Here is a 27,943-nt window from a genome sequence, read left to right on the forward strand (position 1 = left end):
GCACAACTTTTCCTGGTACTTGGATTGAAGAACAGGTACTTTAAGTTGAAAGGAGTATTATACATTTTTTTGTCTGTAGAACGTGCAAAGTGCTTATCAAACATTCCACAACCTATGTGGAAGATTAGACAGCCCTTGGAAAAATGAAAAATTAATTAAAAATATGAATGAAAATGAATAAGAAAAATGGAAAATGACAGTGAATACTTCCTAAAGATCTTACTGTTTGTACTTTGTGCTCAGTGATCACTCATACATTTATGGTTTGCTTACTCTCTACCTTTGCGGAAAACCACATCCCAGAAATGACACTTCTAGAAGATGATAGTTCAAAAATAGGCCGAAAGATTGCATAGCTATGAATGTTTTAATAAGTGATCTAATAAGTGATTCGTCCTTTCTCCATACCTCAGTCTGATATAAAACTAAAGTTACAAGGATGGCTTAGGGGTGAATTTAATAGGCAACACCACCTGACAACTAGAATGACTTATTATTTTTATTAGGTGTTTACAGTATTAAAAAATGCTTGTGACAAAAGGGCCATTAACTTGCTCAACATCCAATATGAAGAAAATATGTAGTTAAAGTCGAAGGAAAAGCAGGATTAAAGAACTACAAAATAAGCTAGTGGTTTATATTAAAATTTGCCAAATCACATGAATAGTGATGACTTTAGCTGCCCATAAGCATTTAAAATCCACAAGGATTACGATTCCTATAGAAATTGTTCACCGACAACAGAAAAAAAAAAAAAAGGAAAGAAAAGGAATAATTCAGGCATTTCTCGACTTCTAACCTGAGCTCCATAACTCTCTAATCAATCTCTGTATTTATTCCCTAATGTTTAATGTATGCATAATGAACTAATGGCAAAGAGGAATGAAGGCAGATGCATTCATTTGCATGAACTAACTTATTACATAGTCAAGCTTGCTGAACAAATCACTGCAGCAAAACACTAAAACGCACAACTGCAAGAGTACCTGTGTGATTTCTTTTGTCATCCAAATTGCCATCATATGGCACAGAATTAGCACAGAAACACAAATGGCCTCATATTAGCACATAGTAATATTGCACCTATTAGCCTGTGAGACAATAGGAACATTTTACATCTTCAGGTCACTTCAAGACGGTGCCTGCAGTTCTCAGTGAAAATCTGAATGTGAAATCAATGTGAGAGGGTTGCGTTATCCTGGAGCAGTCTCATTGTTGTACGCCGCGGGAAAAAATGCTTTCCTCTGTCAAACTCCCAAATGTGATGCATGTTTCATAGGAAAGTTTTTCAGCTTTTCTTTCAACATTTCCTCGTCCTCTAGAAATTTCAGGTACAAGGAACAAAGATGATCACACCTACCTGCCTCTCCAAAAATATTAAGACATGCCAGCTACATACGCTTGTTTGCATCTACTTCAAACAGTAGATGATCTTGTCCATCATGTCTATTGCAAGGCCCTTCTCTCCTGTCAGTGACCAAGAGCTTCAGACAAAGACAGAGAGGTTAAGTGTTTCTACGAACTGAAAAAATAATAAAAATCTTCAAGCAGACTGAAACAGATAAAGATTCATCTAAACAGTACCTTCCTGGAGGCTTCAATTATATCCTTAATTTCAAGCAAAATGCAATGTACTGAACCTCAAGAGGATAACAGGGGAAACGGTTAACATGACTCAAAGCATGTCTGTTGAAAATATTTACATATTTTAAAGTAAGATTGTTTCTGAAAAAGAGCTGTCACTTAATCAAGGCCGTTCTTAAACAGAAGGAAACTGCCTGCTTGTGAGCACCGCTCCGTGTTGCTAAAAGCTCACGAGATGTGACTGTCCTTGTTCCACTTCTCATCTGCCTGAACAAAACTATCCAATAAACACATTTGCCCTGATTTTCTCTCAGCATTTGTAAAACATGGTCAATGACTGTTTTCCTCTCTGCATATGGTCATGGTCAATGACTCTGCATAAATGTCTGGCAGGTCCCATCCTAAGAGCCTTTTTCTGCTAAGGGCAGATTTACATGAACCAAACGTCCCCAACATGACTATACAAGCCTGGATATAATGCCAAACCCTCCCCACAGAGGTTAAGTCATAGTAGGGTGTGTGTTTGGGGGGAAATGTTTAGACCAATTTGCCAAGCAAAAGGAGATAGCAATTCTGTGCTGTTACTTTGCCTACCCTGAAGCTTTGCACATTCAGAAATACTGCAGAATTCATACTTCCAACCAACCTAGCTTCACCTGCGAGGTATCCCAGGAAATACGTAGTTTATACACCTTACAAAATGTCTGTAATAAGAGCCTCTACTCTGGATTTTCTTTACTTTATTGGTTTAGTAAAGTCTAGAGCAGTTGATCTTCAGGCCATAACAGGTCTGCACACTGATCATGTTTTTTTGCCAGTGAAGACCCGGGACTTATGACGGAGATAGAGATATCAGCCTAATGCCAACACTACCACCTGATAAGAATATTTGGTACAGTTTTGAGTTTATGATGTTTAATTTTAAATCATACACACATTAGAAAAATATAAGATGATGTCTTGATATCTTCTGATCAACATGTATTGACTACTGGTCAATGACACTTTAAAGGGTAGTGGATATATTTAAATGTACACTGGATCTGCATATAAAATGTGCTAGATTCTACTCCAACCTTGTACGCAGAGAAAACTGGGACTATGAAATGCGTCTATAAATTGTAAAAAATACTCTGAGACCCTTAACTCAAAACATGAAAAGCACATCTTCCCATACTTTATAGTCACGTCTGGCTAGCATCCTAGTTGACTAGCACTGTAGGTAGATTGACTTGACTTAAACAGCTTGTCTACTTTTTTTGCATGGTGTAGGATTAAGTAAGTTGAGCTCCATGATTTTTATTATGTTCTCATCCACTATGTTCTGTATTGCACCATTACCTTTTGTTAGCAGCTAAGGAATAAAGCTCCTGGATTTTAATAGTCTCATTAGAGTTAGGTACTATCCTTATCATAAAATTGCGGAAATTCCTTACAAGGCATCTGGTTTTGTAGCTACAAGTTTGTAATGACTTTCAAATACACTCACTCAATTTTCAATTCCATAACTAATGATGTATCTTTTAGCCAGAACTCAACCTGAAAATTTTTTTGAAAAGTAGATGTGTTTACTTCTATGTAAGTTATTTAGAAATTATTATTAATTTTGATTGTATTGCAGCATTAGTTATTCTCGATAGACTTGGGCAGTTCTGCTGCTGTCTTGGTCTAAAGGCAAGTTTTCCCTATACGACCTCAAACAGTTTTTATTTCTAAGTTTTGTTTACAGAAGCAATATTTTGGGGATCAATATCCCCACTGTGTTACCAGGTATCGCTCATCATTTGTCAGTAATATCTAACATTCAGCTTCAGCACGTGTCCCTTGTTTTGCTATAACACCGGGGTTTTACTACCATAGGTCAACATTCATTGTCTGCATCATTTATCTGACAAGTATTCGGGGTCACAATGCCATCTGAGATGCGAAGAAGGTCTTGGCAGGATCTTGTCTCAGAGTTTACAATTAAGCTGGGCTTGTTCTGCTTCACTGATAAAATCAATTAGCATTGAAGATTCGCACTTGTTCCTGCTTGGATTGATATTCACAGTGTCCTTCCACCAATGTTCTCTGTAAATAAGAGAATTGAAACCTCTTGATTTTGGCCTCATTGCTACTTTACTCGATTAAAATACTCCTTGTTTTGCTTTCTGTACTCTTTTTAGTTTGTTACTAAGTTAGACTTTACTGAATAGCCTTCTTTACACAACACTAGTGGATTCCCAAGACTCTGTAGATACAAAGTGAGGATGGTATTTGTAATTTGAACAAAGACAATAAACGAAAAAGATAAGCAACTATACTCTACTAGTCTGTACACAACCTACGAAGTTAATAATCTCCCACTCTGTTAATGCAAGAGGTATGAGTGGATGTATGCACCTAAATATAAAAAAACTCAGGTGCTGGGTAAATTAATTATGAAATTAATTTGGACAGAAAAGGATTTGGGAATCCTAACAGGTGATCAAACTCTCACTGGCCAAAATAATTAACGCAAGCCATGAACATATAAACAAGACAGTTCTCCACAGCAATAATTAGTACATCTTTGTATTTAGTGAAGTAGTGACCATCACTTGGATACTTTTTCTCATTCTTGTGAAATGATTTGAGAAGATCTTATTAACCAAAAAGAGGGCAGGAAAATCAAAAAAGAGCTTTCAGAATAGTTAAAGAAACACACCCAAAAGCATAAGACACTAGAAGTACAATTTGTCTACTTTAAAAAAGGGAGGAATAAACAAAGACTTCATAATGAAGTACCTATAAAGGATGAAGTGAATTTTGATGACAAACAAATCTGTCACAAATGAGATGGAGCTGAAACCACACATACTCAGGCTAGAAATAAAAGCAGTGAGGCTAATTAACCAGAAAGGGCTGTGATGGATTTTGTATCACTGGCAACCTTGAATAAATTGAATGTCCCTCTAAAATATAATTCAAATACAAGCTGAAATAGAAGTAAATCCAGGAAGTTGAATGTTTAGTTTAGATGGTCACTAAGGTCTCTTCTGGCCCACAACCCTCATGTAAATTCACAGTAAGTGCAGTAAAACCTTAAAGGATGAGAACTTTGTTTATAATGTCGGTATAATTAACTTGAGGTCCTACAGCTCCTACACAAAACAAACATGCCTAACTCTTTATTCTACACTACGACGCACAAATTGGTATCTCTATCTGCCCCACATACCAGGGATGTAATGAAGAAGACATACAAGCACCAAAAATCTTTCCCTCTTCAGATCCTAAGAAGCATAAAATTGCTTTTAAACAAACAAGCAAAGAAACAATCCTTTCTCCATCCACAGGAAACACTTCAAATCACTTCATATTGACAAAATGGACATACAGTTTTGTAACAAAAAAATGGATTAGATTTTGATGTAAAAGTCACGGTTTATAGTGACAGCTAGTAGCTTTGACCCACCAATACAGCTGAAAAGAAGAGGCAAGATATTATATTATCCAGATCTGGGATAACATATTTTGGTGTGACATTGCTAATATCTTGGTAGATGATATATTATTTCCTTGCTATCTTCATGCCCGGAATTTCTAATCACTGCTGAAACTGAATGGGAGATAAAAAACCCAGATGGAAAGCATGCATTAATTCCTTTAAAAAGGTATTGGAAAACACATTAGAAACATCATTAAAAAATCAAGTTAATTATGTGTAACTGTAAGATAAAAAGAATCTATCAACTGCAAAAAGATCCAAGTAGGCAAATGATAAAAAATTATTCTGAATGTCTTAGATTAGCAAATTACTCAAAGCTTATAGGAACATGCACGGATTTCCTTTGCTAGTCATACCCTTCTGCCTACAGCACTGTGGCACGTAGGACATTTGAAAGACAGCAACACCCCACTGTGTCACCCTAACACTCCATCTAGTCTTGCTCCACCCTGGAAAGTGAGAAAATGAAGTCCTGTTTAGGGAGAGAATGAGAGCCTGCCTACCTTGTCCAGTTCAGTCCTGCCACAGTTCCCCAGCATCCAGCACTGTCACATTAGAGGGTATAATGCTTCTCAATCTTTGTAGATTTTACATATGCATTTCTTGCCAATCAAGTTGTTCAATCCCTTCTGAATCCACTGACTCAGTCTGCATCCAAGGGTTTTCTGCTTACTTTTCCTCTCCAGTGATACTGGATCCAGGCGGACTATCTTTATTGAATGATGCACAAATCAGTTTTTTTGTTGAATCCACATTTTTGCTCCAACACTAGACTGATAGTAATATAGAATGTCTAAATAGATTTCCACCCAAGAGAAAAAGATACTGCCTGAAAAATTTTTAATACATTTCCTCACTTCTGAACAGACTCAGGAACCTGAGCATCTTCATGAATCTTCTTTTCATGAAGACAACCTCTAAAGACAACCTCCTTCCTCCCCTGTGAAAACCCAGCTGTGCTATTTGTGGAAATGCAGTGGTTTTCAAGAGGTCAATATCAAGCTTTAGCTCCTCAGTTACCTAAAACAACAAATAACCTCTGGTAGCTGTAATAGACTGTTCTATTCCAAAAGAAACAGTCTAAGGCCACCTTCACAAAACAAGAGTTTTACAACTTCTTGTGGACAGCAGAGATTATTGGGATTGATGAGTCGCGTTCAGCCAAGAACGGGCTGTGATCAGTTATACAATCACAGGGTTACTGATCTGCCTTTGCTTGTCACCTCTTGCCGTGGCCTTTAACAAGCATATGGCTTTTCTCTCTCTTTCCAAGCTCACCCAGATTGTCCGGCTTCTCTTTCCATACTTCTCAAGTCTACTCTTGACCATCTTTGGCATTTTCTAGTTTCTCTCTTCTCACATGGCCTCTACAGGCTCCTTCTTCCAAGTGAAGCCTTTAGAGCAGTACAGATTTTTCAACAGATGTCACCAGTGCTTTGATTAAAATGAATGAAACCAATCATCACAAGGATGCTTCCCTTTTGCAGAGTTCAGAGAGCACACCGAAGTTGTGCAGGAAAACAACTAGGAGATGGGACTCCCAAAAGAAGTGAAAATAGTTTAAAAGTATTTAACATTTCAGATCTCCTATCAGTTGGATATTGGAAAAAACACTGTGTTCCACATGTACAGTATTGTCTTTAATACATTTTCTTTCTCATTATAGTGAAAGGAATTAAATTAGATTATTCCCTCTTCTAATCCTTCTCAGTATTGAAACGCACTAGCATGATAGCAGATCTGTAAAGAAAATGTATAAATAAATCATCAGCAATCTCATTTAGCTAAGAACTCAGTGGGCTTTTTTCATTTTCTACAAGCAGCAAATTTCTTTTGTGTTTATCTGTGTATGAAACATGTTTACATGAATAACATACATGAATCATTCCAACAAAATTATTTTGGTGGAAGGGAGGGAGTACAAGGAACAAATCTTATGTCCTTCAGTACTAAATATGTGAAAGCAAATTCAGGATTTTCCAGTGTTGACAGGAAGGAAAAGACATGTAGTTCTGCAGATGCTTCACAGACCATTTGATAAACCTCTAGCAAGTTAAACAAACACACAGGGAAGACTGTAAACCACACAGCAACTGCAGCCTCTCATCAAACATGAAAATCAGCAAATGACTTTGCAGATATAATAAACACCTCAAGTGCAGAAACGCTTACTAGCCTGTGATCTGCATTTCACTAGTCAAAACACTTGCTTCTGCTAGGAAATCACCCAAGATAGTTACCATAATAACTGTGACTGCAGAGGTTATTGCTAATGGATTTCGAAATGCAAAAAAATCTCTTCACTGGCAAATCTGAGCATTCTGTGCTGATTTAAAAAAATACACATTAAAAGTAAGTGTCTATGAGACAAATGCAAATTGAGGGAAATAAGTGCTTTTGTAGATGCATACTTTGACTTCTTGAACTGGCCTTTACCGAGAGATGTATGTTTTACTTTTGCAACAAATCCTTTTTTTTCCACAATGAGTACTGTGAAAAAGGTAGGAGATGATTTTGTGATAGGTTTCCTCGGGCAAACCATGCTCTTAATCTGCAAACCCAGTTAGCCAGTGAAGACTGTTTAATACTTTGGTAGGGGATGAAGGATTAGGCGAGACAGCACCGCATCCGTGAAATCAGAGTGCCTATGAAATCTGAGGGAAGCTGAAGGTAAAGGCATGGCTGGCTTGTTTTGATGAGGCTGGAAAAGGTGATAGGGGTCTGCACAAGTTAAGCAATATTACTTCAGAAGGTGACTGCCCTCTAGCAAACGATGCAACAGAGGCTGCTGAAGTTAGAAGCATTCTGTCAAAAAAATAACAGGATCGTTTAGACCATTTGTGGTTTTACTTGAGTCTGAAGGATTTGGACCAAGTTAACTGCAAGCATGAAAACAGTTATTTTTGAATATGCACAGTCTTGCCAATGCCATACTAATCACAAAGGAAGACAAAACCCTCTCTGGAGGTGTCTGTGCATACAGGTAAACATCTACCCACCAGGGATGCATCATCTGTCACAATTGTCAGTCACTGGGAACCTGGCTCAGATGTTAATAGCTGAGCTACAACGCGAATAACCTGGGACCTGTCTTCCCTCCTAAGCAGTGTTTCATGAATCGTGTATCCTGGATCGCATCAGAAGTCTTTAACTTTTTTTTTTTTTTAATCCATGTTGATTTTTTTCAATTCCTCCTCTCTACATTACTTTCTATATTTCATCCTTATCTCCAAGATTATCTTATAAAAGAAAAAAAATGCACTATTTCTATTCTGGTATTATACAAAGCTGTACAGATCTTGTCCTCATTTAAATTGCAGCACAGCACATAGACATTAAATTCAGCTAATATGATTTTATATTGGTAACTCAAGCACATTGTAATTGGATCACATATTCCATCTCTAACTGTAATCTATATTGGATCCTGGAATAATATATATATTTTAACTCTCAATTATTTTCTTTTTTCCCCCTAACCTTTGCTTGTTTTCCTACAGAAATATATTTTTGTTTTCATTTCTATACGTTACAACTCCCCCCAAAAATAATAGTGAAGAAAGTAGAGCGTTCTTTAAGATTCTTCAGCTTCCAGCTGACCTACATTCAAGTTCATTAACTGTGGGCAGTAGACAACCCCCTCAGGAAAGCCACACTTGGTGTAGTCTGAGACAGAATATGAACAGTTGGTGCACAGCAGGCTGTGGGTGAGGGAGAGGGAAAAAAGGTGTACTTTTGTGGGTTTGTAAACAGCTAAGTAGCACCTGTATGTGTTCAGAGCCAAGGATCAGAAGAAAACCGCCTTTCTGCTTTCTACACTGTGTATTCAAACGTTTCGGAACCTGAAAATTCCCAGGACATTAATAATTGCTTTTATTACAATAATTTAGTATTTCATGATTTCTCCAAGGAATATTACTGTCCTGACCAATTACAGAGGACACTACATCATACAGTAATTATTTTTTTAGTATCAGCTCTGTAAACATTATCCTTGCAAGGCATTTTAAGGTTCTTTGATTTGTGTGTGCTCCCTTCTAACTCACTAATTCAGCCTACCCTAAAATTATGTTTGCTTAACATTTCATTTTTGCATTAAATTCTGTTGCCAAAATTCCCAAAACTGAGGCTGCAAAACTGTTAATAACAGTAATACCAGAGCTTGAGCCACTGCAGAGGATGTTTTCAGTGCTGTACATTCACTCTGTGTTTTCCCTCTAGTTTGACAGCTAGTCCTGGTTTTGAGATCAAACACCACACTGAAAGAGGACTGTATCATAACATGCTTCAAAGAAACGGGTATTGTGGAAAGACAGCACAATATTCATGCATGTACAAAGGAACTGAAAAATCTGGTCACTTTAATTCCAGACTTCAAAAGTCTTGACAATATTCCTTCAGAGTAGAGTGACCTATTTTAACAACTGACCTGTAAATACACCCCTGCAACCGCATATAAAACTTGTAAATGACAAATAACAAAAGAATTGGTTAGAGAGAAACACAGACTCCCCATGGTGTAGAAAACATCAAGGGAATTATTTTCTAACATCTAGGTTTGGTCATTCCTGCTCTGTCCATAAAGTTTAGGATGCACTCTCACCTTAAATACAGACAATTTGCATATTCAGAAGATCAGGCATCCCCATGGAATACAAAGTGGCTGGAATGAGATGAGGGAAGGTGTAACGGCTCCTGTGGGTCCTAGGGTTTGTCACAGCTGGACCATAAGGGTCACAAGGGAGGTGGAAAAACAGTGGATTGAAAATAATATCACGAGTGACAAGACTTCAAAAGCCTTTTGCTAGGTGCATTGAGCAGGGCAGAAGGCTGAGCTGTTCTTCTGTCCCAGAGAAATGGATATTTCCTCTGTTTGAGAAAATATTCCCACTGCCTCCTTGTTATTTGGTGCCGATTCTCTGAAGAAAAATTTACTTAGGAGACAGACAGCTACATAACTGCAGTCCTCTGAGCTAAACTAAACCTCTGAATTCACAGATGATTCAGACTACAGTCTGCATTATAGTTGTTTTAAGCCCCTGACCACTTCAGATAATAGAACTTCACATTTCTAGAAGTCTCCCATAGTGCAGATGTCTGAGTCAGTAGATGCAAGCGGCTGGGATTTTTTTTTTAATTTAATGTCAAATAGATTGGGTACAAATTAACTTTTCCCTTAAAAAAAACCAGACTTTCAACACAACCAAAATTATTTGTAGAATTTAACTAAAACTTACTAATGATTTCACCCAACAAAAATAGAACATTGAGAAGCTGGAACTTTTCAGCTCTTTAGAAACTGTAAGGTTTTTCACTATTTTTTTTCTTTTTAATAATAGCAATTTTTAAGACTCAATAAAAAGCATGTACAGAATTGGACTAAAAAGAAAATGAAACTTTCATTGCAGATTTTGACATCTTTTAATCAGTCTCAAATTTGTGGTGGTTTTGTATTTTTGTTTCATGAAGGAATTATGTTTATGCTTGTGTCAGGTCATTTCTCTCCCCTCCATTCCTCTAGTTTTCAGTGAGTGAATTGAAAACAGACAAATAAATGAACAACTTGCACAGCATTAGCGTCAAACAATTTCTCCATGTTGTTCTCCCATTCTCTCACACAAACAGGTAAGAGACCAGTGGATTTTAGCCTGGAAAGCATGGGAGCAGCCTGTCCATATTCAGGATGGCACTGAGAACTTGCTTATCTTTAAGCATATGTTAGTCTCCTTGATTTCAAAGTGCCTCCTTAACAGTGTCTTCATCTCTTGACATTGTATCAGTACTGTTGGAATGTTGGATGCCCTTTTTAAAGTTCCTGCAGGAATAAGCAACCACAGGAAAGATACCTTTGACTTAAGGGCTATTGACCTAATGCTTCCCCTCAGCTAAGGCTCCACTTCAGACTCTTGGCAAGCCAGGAGGGAACCTCAATCCAAGAACTCAATGGGAACTATGGCCATCTAAAGCTAGGGATTCAAGAAGTCAGCTAACAAGTGAGCATCAACTCACCTATTTGTAAATGACAAGACATTTTTAACCCCATCTGTGATTCTGAGGGAAGGGTCTTCCCTGAGAGTATTGAAACACGTTGCTTTCATTTATGTGCCTAAAAACTAGTCTGACAGAGAGTTTCCTGAATGAGGCACAGTATACACCCTCTTGGCTTCTGTAACCTCCTACATGGGCAGACTAGCAATAAGGTTTCGTTATATACTGGTTGACAGTCTAAATTTAAAGGTTCAGGAGAAAATCTGTTTGTTTCTTACTTTGCAGGCTGCTTGTAGCACCGACATTACCTTAAGCCTCACTTTTAGGTTAAGAAATCCTGACTGTAAAGCTAAGTAATGTTTCAAACAATCATGTATATAAAACTAAACACCTACACATCTGCAAAATTAAGTCCAAGTTTCAAACTGCAATTATATTAATGCATATAATTTGAATTAACCATAATTTCAGCAATTCTGAAAATCTCCTTTGAAAGGATCTGTTGCTTGTCGATTTTGTGCCATGTGAAGACACGATAAATATGACATATAGTCTCATCACATGAATAATGCATTCTGCATCTTAAGCAAGCAAGTTGTGCTCCAGAGAGATGCTTAATCCATTCCCTGCTTCTGGGGATGAAAGGAATTACACTCAGTGCACTGATTTCACAGTATGTGCTCATTTGACTTTAATTATAAAATGATTATTTCAACATTTTTTTCTTGTAAAATAAACCAAGCTTGAGCTCAATGTAACCTCCACAGAATTATATTACTTCTCTGTGCATTCAATCTTAACTCATCAATACTGCACTTTCAATACGGTTTCACATGGAAGGATAAAAATAGCCTCTTGGGGTTTACAGTTGGTATAGTAGTTTCACGTCTCACAGCTACAAAAGCTCCCTGTTTTGAAGAAGCACTGGAATCCCTTAGAGTGAATTCAAATGTCAGGAGAAGGAACCTTCAGCAGGCACAGGGAGATGACACAATCCCACATCATGCTGGAAGATTTACATCACACATCCTAGACATATATTTTCACTAGTATTTTTCCCACAGGCTGTTCAAACCTGCACAAAGCTCAGTACAAGATCATTTACCTTGCTAAAAACCAGAAGTTTGCTCTTGGCTGATTCAATGGGCAGAGCATTTCTTTGAAATAGGACACATACTGTCAATGTCTCAGGAATGACAAGAGCATCAAGTGGATTAGACTGTCAAAGGCTGTACTGTCAAAGCCACTGCCATGTTTCAAGCTTGAAAAAACAGCACTTCAGGAATGTGATGTTTTATCAGGCATACCATCTGGGGGGAATAGAAATGATTGCTTTCCATACAGCGTGTGCTCTCCATGTAAGGATGACTGACAGTAAGTCCATCTGACATGTCTCCATCCAGGTCTAGAAGAATTTACCAGGTTCAGTGCATCACACCTAACAATTCAAAAGCTCTTTAGAGTTGACCTACATACTGTCAGAACCTACGCCCTGCCCCCAGGCAAAAAAGCTGTACTACTTCCAGTCACAAACTAGTTAATATACTTTTATTCCTATTACTACCAAGTTGGTTACCTGGGCTGGGTCTGCACCTGTGTCAAGACTAATACATTATGAGGACAAATAGACAAGTGAGGACAGCTGCTATTTATAAGGTGTTAGCTTACATATGAAATATTGGGTCAAATTTTCTCAGTGTCCAGGTAATATAAAAGTTTACGGGTTATTTTCAGAAACCTCAGTCAACTCTTAAATGTTCAAGTTAATTCCCAAAACATTGCTTAGTTTTACAAAGGTATTTATGTATCTAAACCCACAAAGATCCACTGTGCTAGAATGTGAATTTGTCAGGGCATGAACAAGTTTTAATTATTATTACTTTTTTTATATCCAACCAGCTCAATCTCATCTATCCTTTGGGGCTCTTAAGGTCTAGAGATGCAACAATGTGTTAAGATAAATGTCTTCACTAAAAGCTGAAAAAAACCATACATACGCTTAGATCAGTGTTTACAGAACACCAGAATGAAACAAGAGAACATCTAACCAAACACTTGTCGTTATTATCTCTCTGAACAAACTATGACTCATGCACAGCACACAGGAAAGATTTATCTGCCATGCTCTCAAGAACTCCAGAATATGCAGCAAATTTAATAATAAATGGTCATGATGACTAATCAGCACTTGAAATTCCTAATCTTACTAAATGATCTAAAGAGAAATTGCACCAGTTCAACTTCTATTAAACTGTCTCTTTGAAGAGCGCCACCGAAAATCGTCAAGAGTTCTTAAATGTCATCTGAAACCACGAACTTCAGGTCCTGCACAGGACCTTAGCATTAAGTCCTTAGCATTTGGAAACACAATAACCACCCCATAAATGATAATTACTAAATTCATAGTGGAAAAAATTTTTTTCTTTTTTTTTTTAAAAGTAGAGGCTTAGTATGTCAAATATCAGTGACCTGTGAGCTACAGCATTACCTGAAGAGGTAACCATACAGAAGTCTTAATTCACCCTGAAGAACAATGAATCTTGATTTGTATTGACTTTGACAAGAAAATTGTGGCTGGTGTTTCTACAGTTAAAGAGTATCTCATAGCAATAACCGCACACTGGACACTGTAGTTGTGTCATTTCACAGTGGTTATGATCTTTATGACCTACCATAAAAATAACAATCTTTAAATCACCAAGATCCTTTAAACAGACAAAAATGTTCCTTATGAACAACGATAAATCATCCAGCTCTTTCTTTCTCTCATACAAACAAGCACACAAAGCATCCACAAAGCACGTACTCTGGCCCTTCAGAAACAGCAGTTATTGGGGTGAGATCTGAGCCTGGCAGTGGTAAAGCTCTGAGCCCCATCCCCTGGTATTTATAGCCTCTCCGTGAGACGTGTGACTTTGTTAAAAAATAGGACCATGGAGTGCAGAGAATATTAACGTTAGTGATTAGAATGTGGGTAACACGACCTTACAGTTTCTGATTTCTACTGCAACATATCTTGCCTTCGAGTCAGAGGTTACTGTTCTTGAGGTGAGAACGGCAAAATCTGTTATTCTGCCTGCGCACCACTTTTGTCAGTATTCATTTGTTTTCATTAAAAGATCTCTCAATTTTTACTTGAGGTGAAAACCCCTTTAGGTTTCTGATAATATATGTATAAAAAACTTGCTTTTCATGGGCATATTTTGCAGACTTGTTTGAAGTAATTAAGACACATAGGTTTGAAGATCACATATGCTAACTGTTGGTTTGGCTTTGTGTGATAGATGACAGAAAAGACAAGGATGGGTATATATGTAGCAGAAAATCATGTGAAAATGAGAATTCTGACATTGTGTTGCTCTGCTGGATTTCTGAGCCTGTCTGATCAGTGGTGGAAAATATGAGCCAATCTTCCTATACCACCAAAACCCGATATCAAAGAACAGATTTCATGGGGCCTTAAAACACGCGAGCTTCTGATGAAAAGGTTGTTGTGATCAATGTCTGAAATTCGCTGCAAAAGACAAGAGATGCAGGGACGTTCTTCATAGCAAAAGCCCAGGGTAACCTAACTGCAGGAACTCCTTATAGCTTCCATGGAACTCTCCTTTTAAAGTTGCTCGGCAGTGATTGTAAGTAATTTGCTTTTTATAACTAGTTTATTTTTGAGTAGTATTACCCTGATGTTCACAATTCAGGTGTTATAAAAAGCTAAGCAAGTCTTACCTGGAATACTCTGTCTCCTCACAGACAGTGCTCCATCAGGTGGCCTTGCCTGGTTTGCAGACTTTGTGTAAGGACTCTCATCTAAACAGAAACAAGCGACACTTCCAGTTACTGTTAAATATAATGTTAAAATCAATGTAATTTTAACCCAAATACTGTGTGAGCTAGCAATGCAGAGCATGAGCTGCTGTGAGCTAAATAAGGATGACTATTTCTGATTGCTGACTCAATGCTCCATGTCATGTTTAGACTCAAAGGCTCTGAACAGCAGAGATGAAAAGGATGGGGTAAAACTTGAATAACAATTCGCTGACGACAGGCTTGATATAAAAAGCCCTTTTTGGGTTTAATATAATCATGAAAACCTTCCTTTTCCTCAGGTTAAGAAGCTTCGTATCTCAAAGACTTCAGTGAGAGGTACCAGCCCTGTTTAGGAGTGAAAGGCTTTCAAGAAGCTTTTGAATATTCTGGCTGCAAAGATACCTTCCCTTTCCTTTGGGATCTGTCAGTGGGTGGTTCCTTTTCTGTCCTAAGGATTGATTGGGGAAAACATCAGAAAGCTGTTGCCAAATAGGCCAGGCACATTTACGCCTAATGAACGGAACTGTGACAGCCTGTGTCTAAATAGGAGGTTACACGGAACACCTACTGATCAACCTCAATGCACAAGAGACCACTAATAGCAGGATGAGCAGATGAATCATAAATTAAAGGCAGTATTAGGCAGAAAATGAGTCACTTCTACGTCCCTCTTAAGAGCAGAATGATGGCAGGGAAAAAATGAACTATATCATAGCTTTATAAAGAACAAGCTATAAGCCCAGGAAATAAATGTGAATAAAAGAGAAGAAATAATACTATGCACTTTATTACTTTGGTCAAAAGAAAGGAATCAGAAGAAATTAGGCTTCTGTCTTGCTTGTCCTTTAATTGAGTGCTCAAACACTTTAAAGTATTATCATATCCTTCTATCTGCATATTTTCCTTCAGGTTGCAAAGAACTGATGTGTCTACAGCACGTATATGAATATATGCTTAAATACGGATCAATGAGTAAAGGAATCAAAGACTATGTTATCTGGCATAGCATCCCCAGATCAAGTAGAACCATATAACCATTTTCTGGTGAATCAGTTTTTCTTTTCAGCTGATGCTCTTGACATTATAAGCCTTCTTTCCTAATTGCACTGTTTACATCTTGCAAACTCTCAAACTCCATTAGAAAATTCCATCAAAGACAGCAGTCCATTCTTATACAAGCAAGATAGAGATTATGATCAGTATAATTTAATTTAAAAAAAGTTCTTGGAAAGCAGTGACTAGAAGAGCTAGTTGGCTACCAGAACCTCTGCAATGGTAGGTGGATGCAGTAACTAAAAAGAAAAAGGCAAGCATTGTTTCATAGCCATTTACCTTGATGAAATGCAGCAAGTAATGAAGAACGTACATTGATAAAATACCTCACCAGCCAATATAATTGATTTTTCTACAGTAAAATGAACTCTCACTGCTTTAGGAATACATTGTTACAAGGAGAGAGATAGCAGACTTCACTATACTCTAAGTTAGTACAAACTCCAAGAAAATAGAGCTGTCAGCTACAGGAAATAGAGAAGCATGAAAAAATACCAACAAAGATCCAGCCAAACAATTTAAGAAAAAGGTAGACATGTAAAGCTCTATTCTTCCATTTGAGGAAAGTGGAAAAGCTAAAATTATCACACATGCACAATATATATCCCCTCATTAAAGAAAAAAATTCAAACAAGAGTGAACTAGAGCTTCTGAAAGAAGTAGGATTACCTTTTTTCTTTCATAGAAGAGGCACTGCTGAGCTCAAACTCAATGCAAGGCTCTCTGAACAGCCTTGCTAACTTGTATCAATACCAGAAAAGTAGAGTTCATCAATAATGTGGCTTACATGTCCCATCCATTATTACTTATTTGCAGGTGCTGAATGTGACAGCAGGTAGTGCAAGACACACATTTTTCTATTAAAAAGTGGGCAGGAAACATAATACAGTTTCTCAAGAACCAATGGACAGTGATGACTTTCGAACTCTATTTGAACGTGTGCCCTGATGAAAAAATCTATCATTTTACAGGACAAATCGGTTCACTCCTAGTCAAACTTACTACACATGAAAAAGGAAAGAATTTCCACAACCAGACCCTTTTCAGTGAATCTTTGTCACTGAGCAGCAAATAAGTAAATCAGGTACAGTCTCTTGCTGGAATAGTATTTTCCCAATATTGCACTTCACTAGGATTGCCTACAGTCATCCTGCATTAAGAACAAAGGACAAGACTGTAAATCTTACTGATTAACAGTACCAACAAGGGAAGGGGAGCGCACACTCAAATTACTTACTAGGGAGCCTGAGCAAGGAGTCTAATATGTTGTACATAACAACTGGCAGATCCTAAAGGTAACAGAGACTGTTCATATGAGTGAGCTGGTACCATAATTTAAGCATATTAACAGTGAAGACGTCTCAGATATTTATATAGTTTAGGAGCTGCAATCACATTGCATTCCTTAATTTGTCTACAGACTTTTACAGCAAAACTAAAGGAGGCCCAAAAATTGCTCCATAAACTTTTGAACCCCTGTTAATGCAAAATACACGCAAGTATTATTGAGAAAGAACAGTGAGCCACTGTATTATTAGTGGATTGGGAAGTTCTCTTGGGACAGGAAGGAATTCTCTTTCAATGTCCATTTAACAGTAAAATCGTACTGCAACATAACTAGAAAACAGCGCAAAGGATTCCCAAAAGCAAAGGAAAACAAATCTAAGCACCTGGAGAAAAGATGCTAACAGCCTTATTTGAGGCAGGAAAGTAATATAAAGAGCAGACAGATGCAGAAATAGATGCCATCCTAAAGAACAGAGTAACTGAAGAGACAAGGAAGCCCTAATAGCCCTGAAATTACAGGTGCCATTCACTCTGTCAAAAAAAGAAAAATCTGTTTGTATGTATTAGCAAAGCTGTAAGCGTGGCCACAAGAATTTATTATCAAATTATAATTTATCTATATCCCCATCCACTCTGTAGTTAGCCAAGAGGGTCTTCAAACATGCAAGAATGTCTCATGATAGCAGCACCTAGAGGGATCTGTCTGAGTGTTTTGTATTTCGAGCTTCCCCTTCTACAGCACTGATATGCTTCATAGTTGGAAACCCAAGCCAGCAAGCTGGCACCCTGAAAAAGCAAAGAGGGAAATAGGTATGAAGCATTCCCCCACAACAGGAGACAATAACTGAAAATTGGATAAAACTGCAACGTATTTAAGAAACCACACACACAAAGCAGAGTGAGAAACTGTCTAGATTCGGAAGCATAAATCTCACCCAGCTACACCTCTAATGCTAATATAATCCAGTCCTCAACAAAGAAGGACACAGAGTCTGTAAAAAATTCACAGGCCAAACTGCCTCATCCCTGAGCACGGAAATGCCTTCACCTGGAAGAGGCAGAGGCAGCTGCAAACCCCGCTGCACGATGCTCCAGCTCCTGCCCACTACTGGAGGAGTCACACTGCAGGCAGTCACGTTTGCTACAGTGGGACTGGCGCACCTATGCGGATACATTCTTGAAGCTGTATTAATTACATTATTATTTGTTTGGTTTTTTTCCTTTTCTTCTGGCTAAGAGATTAGACAGCCCACAGTAAACAACTTCTAAGGAGTCAGTAGGTGATATTAAGCAGACAGCTATGCCAGCAGATCTCTTAGCTCAGTGACTATGGGAAACAAACCCTCTTCTGTTGTTAAGAGGCAAGGGTCATTTCCACCCCCCCCCCCAATCATACTTGAATTTTGTTTGCAGTTGCCAATGTTCTCTAGTGAACAAGGTGCCCACTGTGTTAATTCACCAGCTCCCTGGCAGAACACAGCGATAATCTTGGAAGGGATATCTTGGAGCTTGCTGATGAACAGGTCCTCCTCCTAGAAGTTATGCTAGAGCACATGGAGGACGGGGAGGTGATTAGTGGCAGCCAGCACGGCTTCACCAGGGGCAAGTCCTGTATGAACAATCTAGCGGCTTCCTGTGACGGGGTGACCACAGCAGTGGACAAAAGAAAACCAACGGATATGATCTATCTGGACTTCTATAAAGACTTTGACACAGTCCCCCCCAACACTCTTCTCTCTAAATTGGAGAGAGATGGGTTGGACGGGTGGACTGTTCACTGGATAAGAAATTGGTTGGAAGGTTGTATTCAGAGAGTAGTGGTTAACAGCTCGATGTCCAGATGGAGATCCATGACAAGTGGTGTCCCTCAGGGATCTGTACTGGGACCAGTGCTGCTTGATATCTTCATCAATGATACAGACAGTGAGATCTAGTGCACTCTCAGCAAGTTCGCAGCTGACACCAAGCTGAGAGGTGCAGTTGCCACACTGGAACAAAAGGATGTCTTCCAGAGGGACCTGGACAGGCTGGAGAAGCGGGCCTGTGCAAACCGAGTTCAACAAGGCCATACGCAAGGTCCTACGCCTGGGTCAGGGCAATTGACACTTTCAATACAGGATGAGGGATGATGTGATTGAGCGCTGCCCTGCGGAGAAGGATTTACGGGTGCTCAACATGAGCCAACACACATACTTGGAGCCCAGAAGGCCAAATGTATCCTGAGCTGCATCAAAAGAAGTGTGGCCAGCAGGTCAAGGGAGGTGATTCTGCCCCTCTACTCCTCTCTTGTGATACCCCACCTGGAGTATTGTGTCTAGTTCTGGAATCCTCAACATAAGAGGGATAAGGGGACCTACAAGAAAGCTGGGGAGGGACTGTTTATGAAGGATTGTAGTGACAGGACTAGGGGTAATGGCTATAAATCGGAGATGAGCAGATTTAGTCTAAACATAAGAAGAAATTTCTTCACTATGAGGATGTTGAGGCACTGGCACAGGTTGCCCAGGGAAGCTGTGGATGCCCCATCCCTGGAAGTGTTCAAGGCCAGGTTGGATGGGTCCCTGGACAGCCTGATCTAGTGGGACGTCCCTGCCCATGGCAGGGGCATTGGAATTAGATGATCTTTAAGGTCCCTTCCAACTCTATGATTCTATCATTCTATGATTCTTAACCAGCAAAGCTAAATGATCTTCCTGCTTTCTCCTTTTCCTTGTCCTCACAAAAGCAACAGCCTCAAATACCTGTAACAGTAGTTCACATATCATCCTTTCAAAGCTCTGCACATAGTTCTTCTAATTAACGACCGCAAAGACAATAATCAAACGGACAAGCAAGTAGTCTTACTCCTTACATCTATTACTGTATGCTTATTGCCTTTAGCTATTGACTGTGAGGCAGATAAAGAGCTTTTTGCACTCTCTTGCCTATTTTTAACCTGGTGACATCTCTATCCTGTAACTGAATGATTCATTCTTTGAGTTACGGACCATGTTGTGACCCATTTATATCATTCTGTGTTGCTCCTACTATACAGCGGGATGGTCCCTGTCCAAGACTAAGGGCTCCATACACTGTAACAAACAGTAATGTAACCCTACAAAGACTGTACACTGCGCAATGTGTATAGATATATAGATATAGAAAGTGCTTGCTTCTGTCCTAGCAAAATGACCACATGAAATCTTTAGATATTTGCCGTATTCAGTTGATTAATAACATCTTCTGAAGGATATCAACTCGGGACACATAAAAAGGAATAAAAGTAAAGCCTAAAGATATTTCCTCAACAGTCAAGTCTAGGCATTCACCTTATTGGGCGGTTTACAGCCACTGAACCATCTGTGTGTCTCTTGAGGCGGCTCTGAAAGCTATTGACACAAAGATGTTGTTTACAGATGCGGTAAAGCCTAAGAGCACACCCTGCTTCAAGTCTTCACAGTTGTTTAGAGGATGTTCCCTTCATTGCTGCTTCTGTGTACCCAGGTGATAATTACTGAACCCAGTAGATGTGTCCAAATCTTGTGCAGCACCAGGTGGCCCCAGAAGGCGACTAAGCACAAGTGAGTCCCATCAGATAAGAAGCCTCTTCCTGCCTAACTAGGAACAGCTACTGAACAACTCGGTGGCTGCTGCTTTGGCTCTCCTATGTGGAGAGGAAATGTGAAGATCCTTCACTATTGTGTGTTGTCTCTCCCACCCACCAGCTTTCTTAGCTCAACATCACCATTCTCTTCTTGGAGCGGGTGAAATAACATGGCATCAAATTTGTAAGTGAGGAATCCCAAATACAGAGGAAATTTTTAATATTGAGAAGCTTGTTAGCTACGTTAATTTTTTTTTCAACAGTAGATGTGAAAGCATCTTTCAGTTTTCCATTCTCATACTTCAACAGCTTACCAATATCTCACAAGAGGATAAGCTTTCTTTGGCCAAGGGAGAAGGGAATTTAAACCCTTTTAGAGCTGGAACATGTACCTCCTAAGCAGACTTCAGAACTCAAACGTTCCCCACTGTGAAGCGTTTTCAACTAACGTGAGTTCCAAGACTCAACGAAGCACATTACATCTTCAGATGGCTACAACTTCAGCAGCCTCAGTGTACAGGAGGAGTAACATTGACTGCATGTGTTGCTGCTTATACCCAAATATAGGACAGCACTCACCTCAGACTACTAGAGAATCACAGATCAGTACAGAAGTAGAAGATAACAACAAGTTGTCAGGAGGATGATTACAGCTGACAGAAGAACATCCCCAAAATTAGTTTCTCAAAAAATAAAAGCACTAGGTTCACAGTTATTATTATAGCTATTACTTCAGGCATTCCTAGATCTGTAAAATCCCCATTCAAAGAAATTTGCCACTCCTTAACTTGATAATGAAGAATATTTTTCACTAAATGCAACAGATTTTTATGAATCCTGCCAGTACAACACAAAATATCATAGGTTCTTATACCATCTATATCTGAGAGTTATCCTGAATTTTATCTTTAAATGGCATATAGCTCAGAATTATCAAAAAATAATTTTTGGCATATTATCATATCAGTGACTGTTGGTAAATTCTCAGTTATCGCCACAGCTTGCAGTTGGAGGCTGTCACAGATAAAAATAAACACATATCTACTGATGTCTGTGGTTTACAGAAGCTCTGAAGTTCAGAAAGGCTTACACAGAGTCTCAGTGCGAGTTTTAGGATCCTTCCTGCAGCAACTTATTATCTTCTAAATTTAGACTTTTCTGCTAAAGATCTTCCATTCTCTAAGAAAGCTGAAATATTTACTGGAGCAGAGACTCAAACTCCCATCTCACATTCAGAGATGAGCAGCCCAACGTCCACGTTCACAATCATTCAGTCTTGCTTGCTTGCTCATTCTGATCAATGTTTTAGGTATGTCACACAAAGTAAAACAGATGAAATCTATCTCCTCTGCACTCAATTCCCAGCCCTGTACCAGATAAGGCATTAGAGGGAATCTGAACTCAAGATCCCCTGTGTACCCTGAGAGTAGTCCAACCACTACAACGTCACCAGGACCACTCTAGAAAAATGCCCCCAATCCCATCCAAACTCATCTCCTTAATTTCAGTTTTTTTGCTTCTGGCAAAAATGCATAGACATTTTCTCTGAACTGTTGCAAATTATGGAAAAGATAATTTTTCAGGTTGACCCACAGCAATGGAACTGGAAAAAAACATTGAGAAGGGGGTTTAAGCTTGGTTATCACACCGCTCTACAGCATGCAGCTGAAAGGACTTCTGTTAAAGACAGTGGACAAATCTTGCTCACTGAACTTGAAAGATCAAATAATTCTGAATGAAAACTAATTAAATAACTCTGAATACTTACGGAATACCCCAATAAATGTAACCTACAGCAGTCACAATGAGATGGATACAAACACAACTTAACTGAATCTATAACTCCTATAACAGCTGTAAATGAATCATAGCAAGAATACTACTATCCAGACCTGTTGGGTATTTTTTAAATAACTAAAGCTTATAAAGTTAAATAAAGGTTCTAGAACTCAGTTTTACAGTGGAATTATTGAACACACTTGAATCGATAAACCATACTAAAATTTTCTGGGAAGCCGTGACTAGTGGGAACTCGGCTGCTAAGAGATTTTGGCACAAATGTTTTTAGCTTGGTCTAATTTTTATCCTTAATAACCATTAATGACAACAATAATGACAACAGTATCTTCAGAAAATATATCTTTCCTGGGAAAGGAGGAAATTTTTTAAAATATTTGCTTTTAAATAATGCAAAAGTCTGGGGGAAAATTAACATCCAGGAACATTAATGTTTATCACAATGTCACCACAGCTGTGTCAGAGTGTAATGGACTATAAACAGTTGAAAAAGGAGACAAAATTGGCTAAGTTCTTTCAGCAGATGTATAATGTACAGATTTGGAATGTATGTGCTTCATCAAACAATAAAATGTCAACAATTTGCTTTGCCCACATGCCAACCCTTTCTGGTTTGTCATGGGAGCTCTGACCATGAAAGAAAGCATTTAATTTCTCCTACTGGTGCAGAGGAAAAACATTGTTTTGAGTTCCTTTTAGATGTATGGCTTCAACCACTTCCAATGAGACTTCACTTTTGAAATGGCAATGCTGCTTTTCAAAGCATTACAGCAAAAATTTCCTAAAAGCTGCATGTAAAGGAGTCATTAATGAACTAGGCTTCAAGTAGGACAAATATGATTATATTTAACCTTAATCCTTTCTTATCAAACTCTATGCTCAGTGCTCTCTAGCAGTCTTTATTATGAAAACACTGAGTTTCAAATGTTTCCATAAGTAACATTTGTTGGTTTGTGTGACATGGAAAAATGAGAAGGAAGATTTAGAACAGCTCCTCTGATAATTTTCTTTCCATTTAGCAGACTGTCCGCTCATTTTCTTAGAAACTTAATTTTAACAGCTATAGCACACAATGAATAAGTATGTTGCCTCTCTAAAGTGAAAATTTATTCAATTTTATTATACTTTATGTAAATTTAATTCTCTTTTTCCCCCTGAATTTTATGGTTACTTATTACAGTAGCAGCTCAGCTCTAATCTAGAAGCAAGAGAAGTAGTTTTGCACAACCATGAATCCATTTCCTACTGATATTTACAATACCTCAGCATGCTTGGCCATTTGAGAAACAATCTGAAGACCCTTCAAGTCTGCTTGTCCAAAATTAATTTCCTAAGTCTGTGCTTAGGTAGCTGAATGGAAATGCTTCTTTTCTTAAATGGCCATGTATGCTGATCTCCTCAAAAAGCTATTTTGCTCAGGAAATTTCAGAACTTTCCAATACCATCTGAAACACACAGGATCTGCAGAAAGCTAAAAACATGTCTCAAGAGTTATTAGCATATGGTGAAATTAACTTCAGTGGATTATCTAATAAAGAAGTAATCCTATTTATATAATACCCCAACCACAAACTACTTCAAATCTGATAAATGTCTTTTTGTTTATACAGCATCAAGCATTTGTTAAGGGATTAAACCTGAATGCCATAAACCAGAATCATTACTGAATCGTTACACATCTTTAGGATTCAAAGTGAGTTTCACTTTGCTGTCTTGAGCTTCGGTTTATTGTTTCTGGAACTAATACAGGCATCACAGAATTGAAATATGTGAGGTATAACCAGAACATCTAGAAACTGAAGAATCTGGGAAAAGTGAAAATGCTCAGAGAAACTAAGGATGTAAACCATTTTCCTCTATGAGGCAGTCTGGGATTTTTCTGCACACATAACTTCAGTAGACAATATTATTCTAGAGGACAGAGCTATAGAACATTTCATTTAAAAAGAAATTCCCAAGCGACACAGATCTCACTGACAGGAAACATTTCCAGACAGTCAAGCAACATTTCTTGCCCTGAACACCCATTGTTTGTTATGAACTGCATCTTAGTCCATAGGAAGGTTTTGTTGTCCTCTGGGTGTGTGTTTAAGAGCACTACATCACTCTAATGTACTGCTGCACACTGGCATTGTGTGAGGTGGCTTATGTGTGTAAGTTCTTTGGAAAAATAAAAAATTGAAATCCCTTTCCTTTACGAAGTTCTAATAATTAACAAATTTGATTACGCCGTTTAACACGGATAAATGCTAAATCAGCATCCCTCAAGAGTAATTGAGCAAAACTTGACAGAGGAACACCAATGTCAAGAAGATGATAAAAGCCCCAACAAGGCTCCTGGAAAAGGGAGCAGAACAAATTAGCGAGACTTGAGCCAAAGCAGTGGCCAAGGGCCAGAAAACCAGAGGGCACTAATGCTACAGCTGGTGAAAACCATTTCTATTAAGAAGTATTTACTTTAGAAATACATCCATAACCTTAATATTACCTTTTATTCTTTACTTTTCATTCAGCTATCCCTTCCAGATTTGGGATTTGGCTGGGCTAGGAAGACAGTGATTGCTGATTAGGGGAAATGGGACCAGGCTATAGCCTGTGGCTCCTGGACGATGCCCTCAAGCTAAGCCACTGAGCTCCTGACTGTTGTGGCTGCCCAGCACCATGCCTCCTTGGGACAAAAGGCAATTGGCTTACCCAGATGACGAGGCATGATATGTTATTACATTTGTGGATAAAATTGAACAGGAGAAATATATAATGGTCACCTGAGCTGTGCAAATCCTGCATGGCACATCCACCGTACCAACAGATATTAACAGTAACTTTCTTCTACATCAAAACTGCTCCCGTGCTTTCTTAGCCCAACCTCGACACAGGTTTTCTCTGAAGTCTGACTGCTTTGAACTTAAAAAGTAGAGGTGACATTTAAAACTGCTGTTAGATTCTTCTAAAACTTTGTGGTTTTTCCATTGGTAGAAATAGAATTGTATATATGGATAATGATCTTTTAGGAGTACCTGCAGAGAAGACACACCTTCTGCCTGTGCAGACCACACCACAAAGCAGGTAAGAAACACCTTCCCAGGCTGTTGTCATTGCAGTTGACAGGGATTGAGGGAAGCGAGAATGTCAACTAAGAACCTCTCTACTGTATGCCAGGGAAAGCAGGAACTAGTTGTACATGTGCTGGAGGAAGGCAATAACAGAGGTAATAGCTGAGACACTGAGACCATCACTCAAGCTGCATAAAAAGTAAGTAAAATATGTTAAACTGTTTAGAAAACAGGAGGTTAGTTTGCTTAAAAAAAAAAAAAAAAGAATAAGCAAAGTCACAATACTATGTTCAAAGACAAGAAGTTAGAAATGGTAATTTTTTCATGATGTTACTCATCCCACCTCCATTCCAGTGCTGTACATAATGCTACTTGCAGTAAATCTTATCATGTATTCTTCAGCCTGCTTGTGTCTCCAGTGATAATGTCTCCGCTGCTTTACTTTGGAGACTGCTCCACAGGATGCATCAGATCTCACAGCTGGAGAACAGTTCCCTCCATCAGTCTACAATTTTCTTTCCTTGCTTTAACTGTCATTCCATTACTCCTAATAACATTCTTCCCTCTTTCAGAAGATCTTATAAAATAATATCTCTTATGTACTGATCATTCAAGAAATCATACATATTACTGTGCTTACTGCTTAGCCCAGGATCCTGTCAGTTTTTGTTTCTGGGCATGACTTACCACAAAGCCTGGCTGATCTTGTCGCTGAAGCATGGTGATGTATACACTAACCTCATACTGGAATATCCATTTGATAAAGAGGGAAATTATTTCTTTAAAACAAAAATTTTTGTGTGGACAACATTAAGATTAAAACATATTTTTGCATGTTAGTAATATGTTGTATAAATTTATAGCATTATAGTTATCCTTTTAAATCCCACTAACAAGGTTTATTTGATTCATAAAACAATTCTAACACTGCCACTAGAAGCTGTATAAATGTTATACCAGTACCAGTAGATTTATATTGGTACGCCAGTGGAATTGCCCCACTTTATTTACAGTTCAAATGACACACATTAGTCCAAATTGGCACAACTCAGGCTTAGAGAAAAGCTGATCTTTCAGAATGCACTTCTTTCAGGAGTCAGGCTATAAACCTATCACCTTCCTCATGCTCTCATGAAATACTTCCCACTTTCAGCCCCTATCCTGGAAGAGTTTACCCTACATATCCACAAAGACCGCAATAACTTTGACTAAGTTCAGATGTCAGTGAAACTTCACTGGTTTTAGAAGCTGTGACAAGTTTGAACACAGTGCAGAGTAAGAGTCTTTTGAAATAAAGTGCTGTGTTATTTTCAGAATGGGAACAAAGCGTAGGAACAAAAGGGATGTCAGGTTGACAAAACAATATATATGTATTTGTTTTACTTAAAGCTCACAAAAAGCCTGGGCCACCTTCTGTTCGCCAGACAGCATTTACGCACCCAGTTCTTTACGGCAAGCCTTTTAACTTGTCAAATACTCTTTTATTTGCCAGTGCCCTCAGAGTCCTACTAAATCTCAAAGCTCATTTAGGGCAAGCAGCTGATCATCTGCAGCATTCTTCAGATTTAAAAAAATGGCAATTATTGGAACTGCTAGCCCACATCTTTGCCTACGTGCAACTTAGCCATCTTTGAGTCAGCTTTTTTGTATTCCTATGGATAATACAACAATAAACAAACAGATACGTGTGACATCCATGAAAAATTATATTCTCTCAAGAAGACAGGCAAGTAATTTTTAATGTTTCCATGCACCAATCCCCCCAAGCTTTTTAACCAGGACTCTTTCTCCTTTAGGAACTCACAGACGCATGTTCATAACACCTGAAGCTCCTAGAAACAACGGTAGCATCAACTACCCCCTACTACAACTGCAGGAAGAATAAACATGGATTTCATATTTTCACAGTGTGAAAACTCTACTTAAACTTCTTTTTTTTCCAAATGCTACAGTAATGGTGAGGTAATTATTAAATTTTCCTCTGTATTATCAGTGTATTGCCAGCACTCTCAGATCCATCACAGTACTATGTGTGTGCATATGTGCTTAATTTTAATGAGGAGTTTATTAGATTCGTAGAATAATTTCAAAACAGACATCAGAAAGCAATTAAAAATAAGAGGAAATCTCATACATTAAAAATACCTCAAACCAACCTGACAACCTGATAAAGTGCTCTGCAGAAACATGGCCTTTAAGGCAGAAGCTCAATCTAACCATCCAGACTTGCCACGTTCTGAAGGTCAAACAAGCCCTGGTTTTGGCAGACCAACAGCATGATGAATGCCAGAGTCCAGATCACTCTGTCATGGCCAGTCTATG

General features: G+C 38.4%; 1 protein-coding gene across 13 annotated transcripts in view; it reads right to left on the bottom strand.

Moving 5' to 3' along the window:
• Positions 1-27,943, bottom strand: part of GRIP1 (glutamate receptor interacting protein 1) — a 334,162-nt gene that overhangs the window by 91,968 nt on the left and 214,251 nt on the right. For 10 of the 13 annotated variants that reach the window (XM_054070596.1, XM_054070639.1, XM_054070578.1 and 7 more), the window contains exon 2: positions 14,768-14,848. The exons of the other annotated variants lie outside the window; for them this stretch is intronic. In XM_054070596.1, the coding sequence (XP_053926571.1) occupies positions 14,768-14,848 (81 nt within the window). The remainder of the gene's footprint in view (positions 1-14,767; positions 14,849-27,943) is intronic. 13 annotated transcript variants of the gene reach the window in all.

Source organism: Cuculus canorus, chromosome 1, assembly GCF_017976375.1.
Source record: "Cuculus canorus isolate bCucCan1 chromosome 1, bCucCan1.pri, whole genome shotgun sequence".
Taxonomy (NCBI): Eukaryota; Metazoa; Chordata; class Aves; order Cuculiformes; family Cuculidae; genus Cuculus; species Cuculus canorus.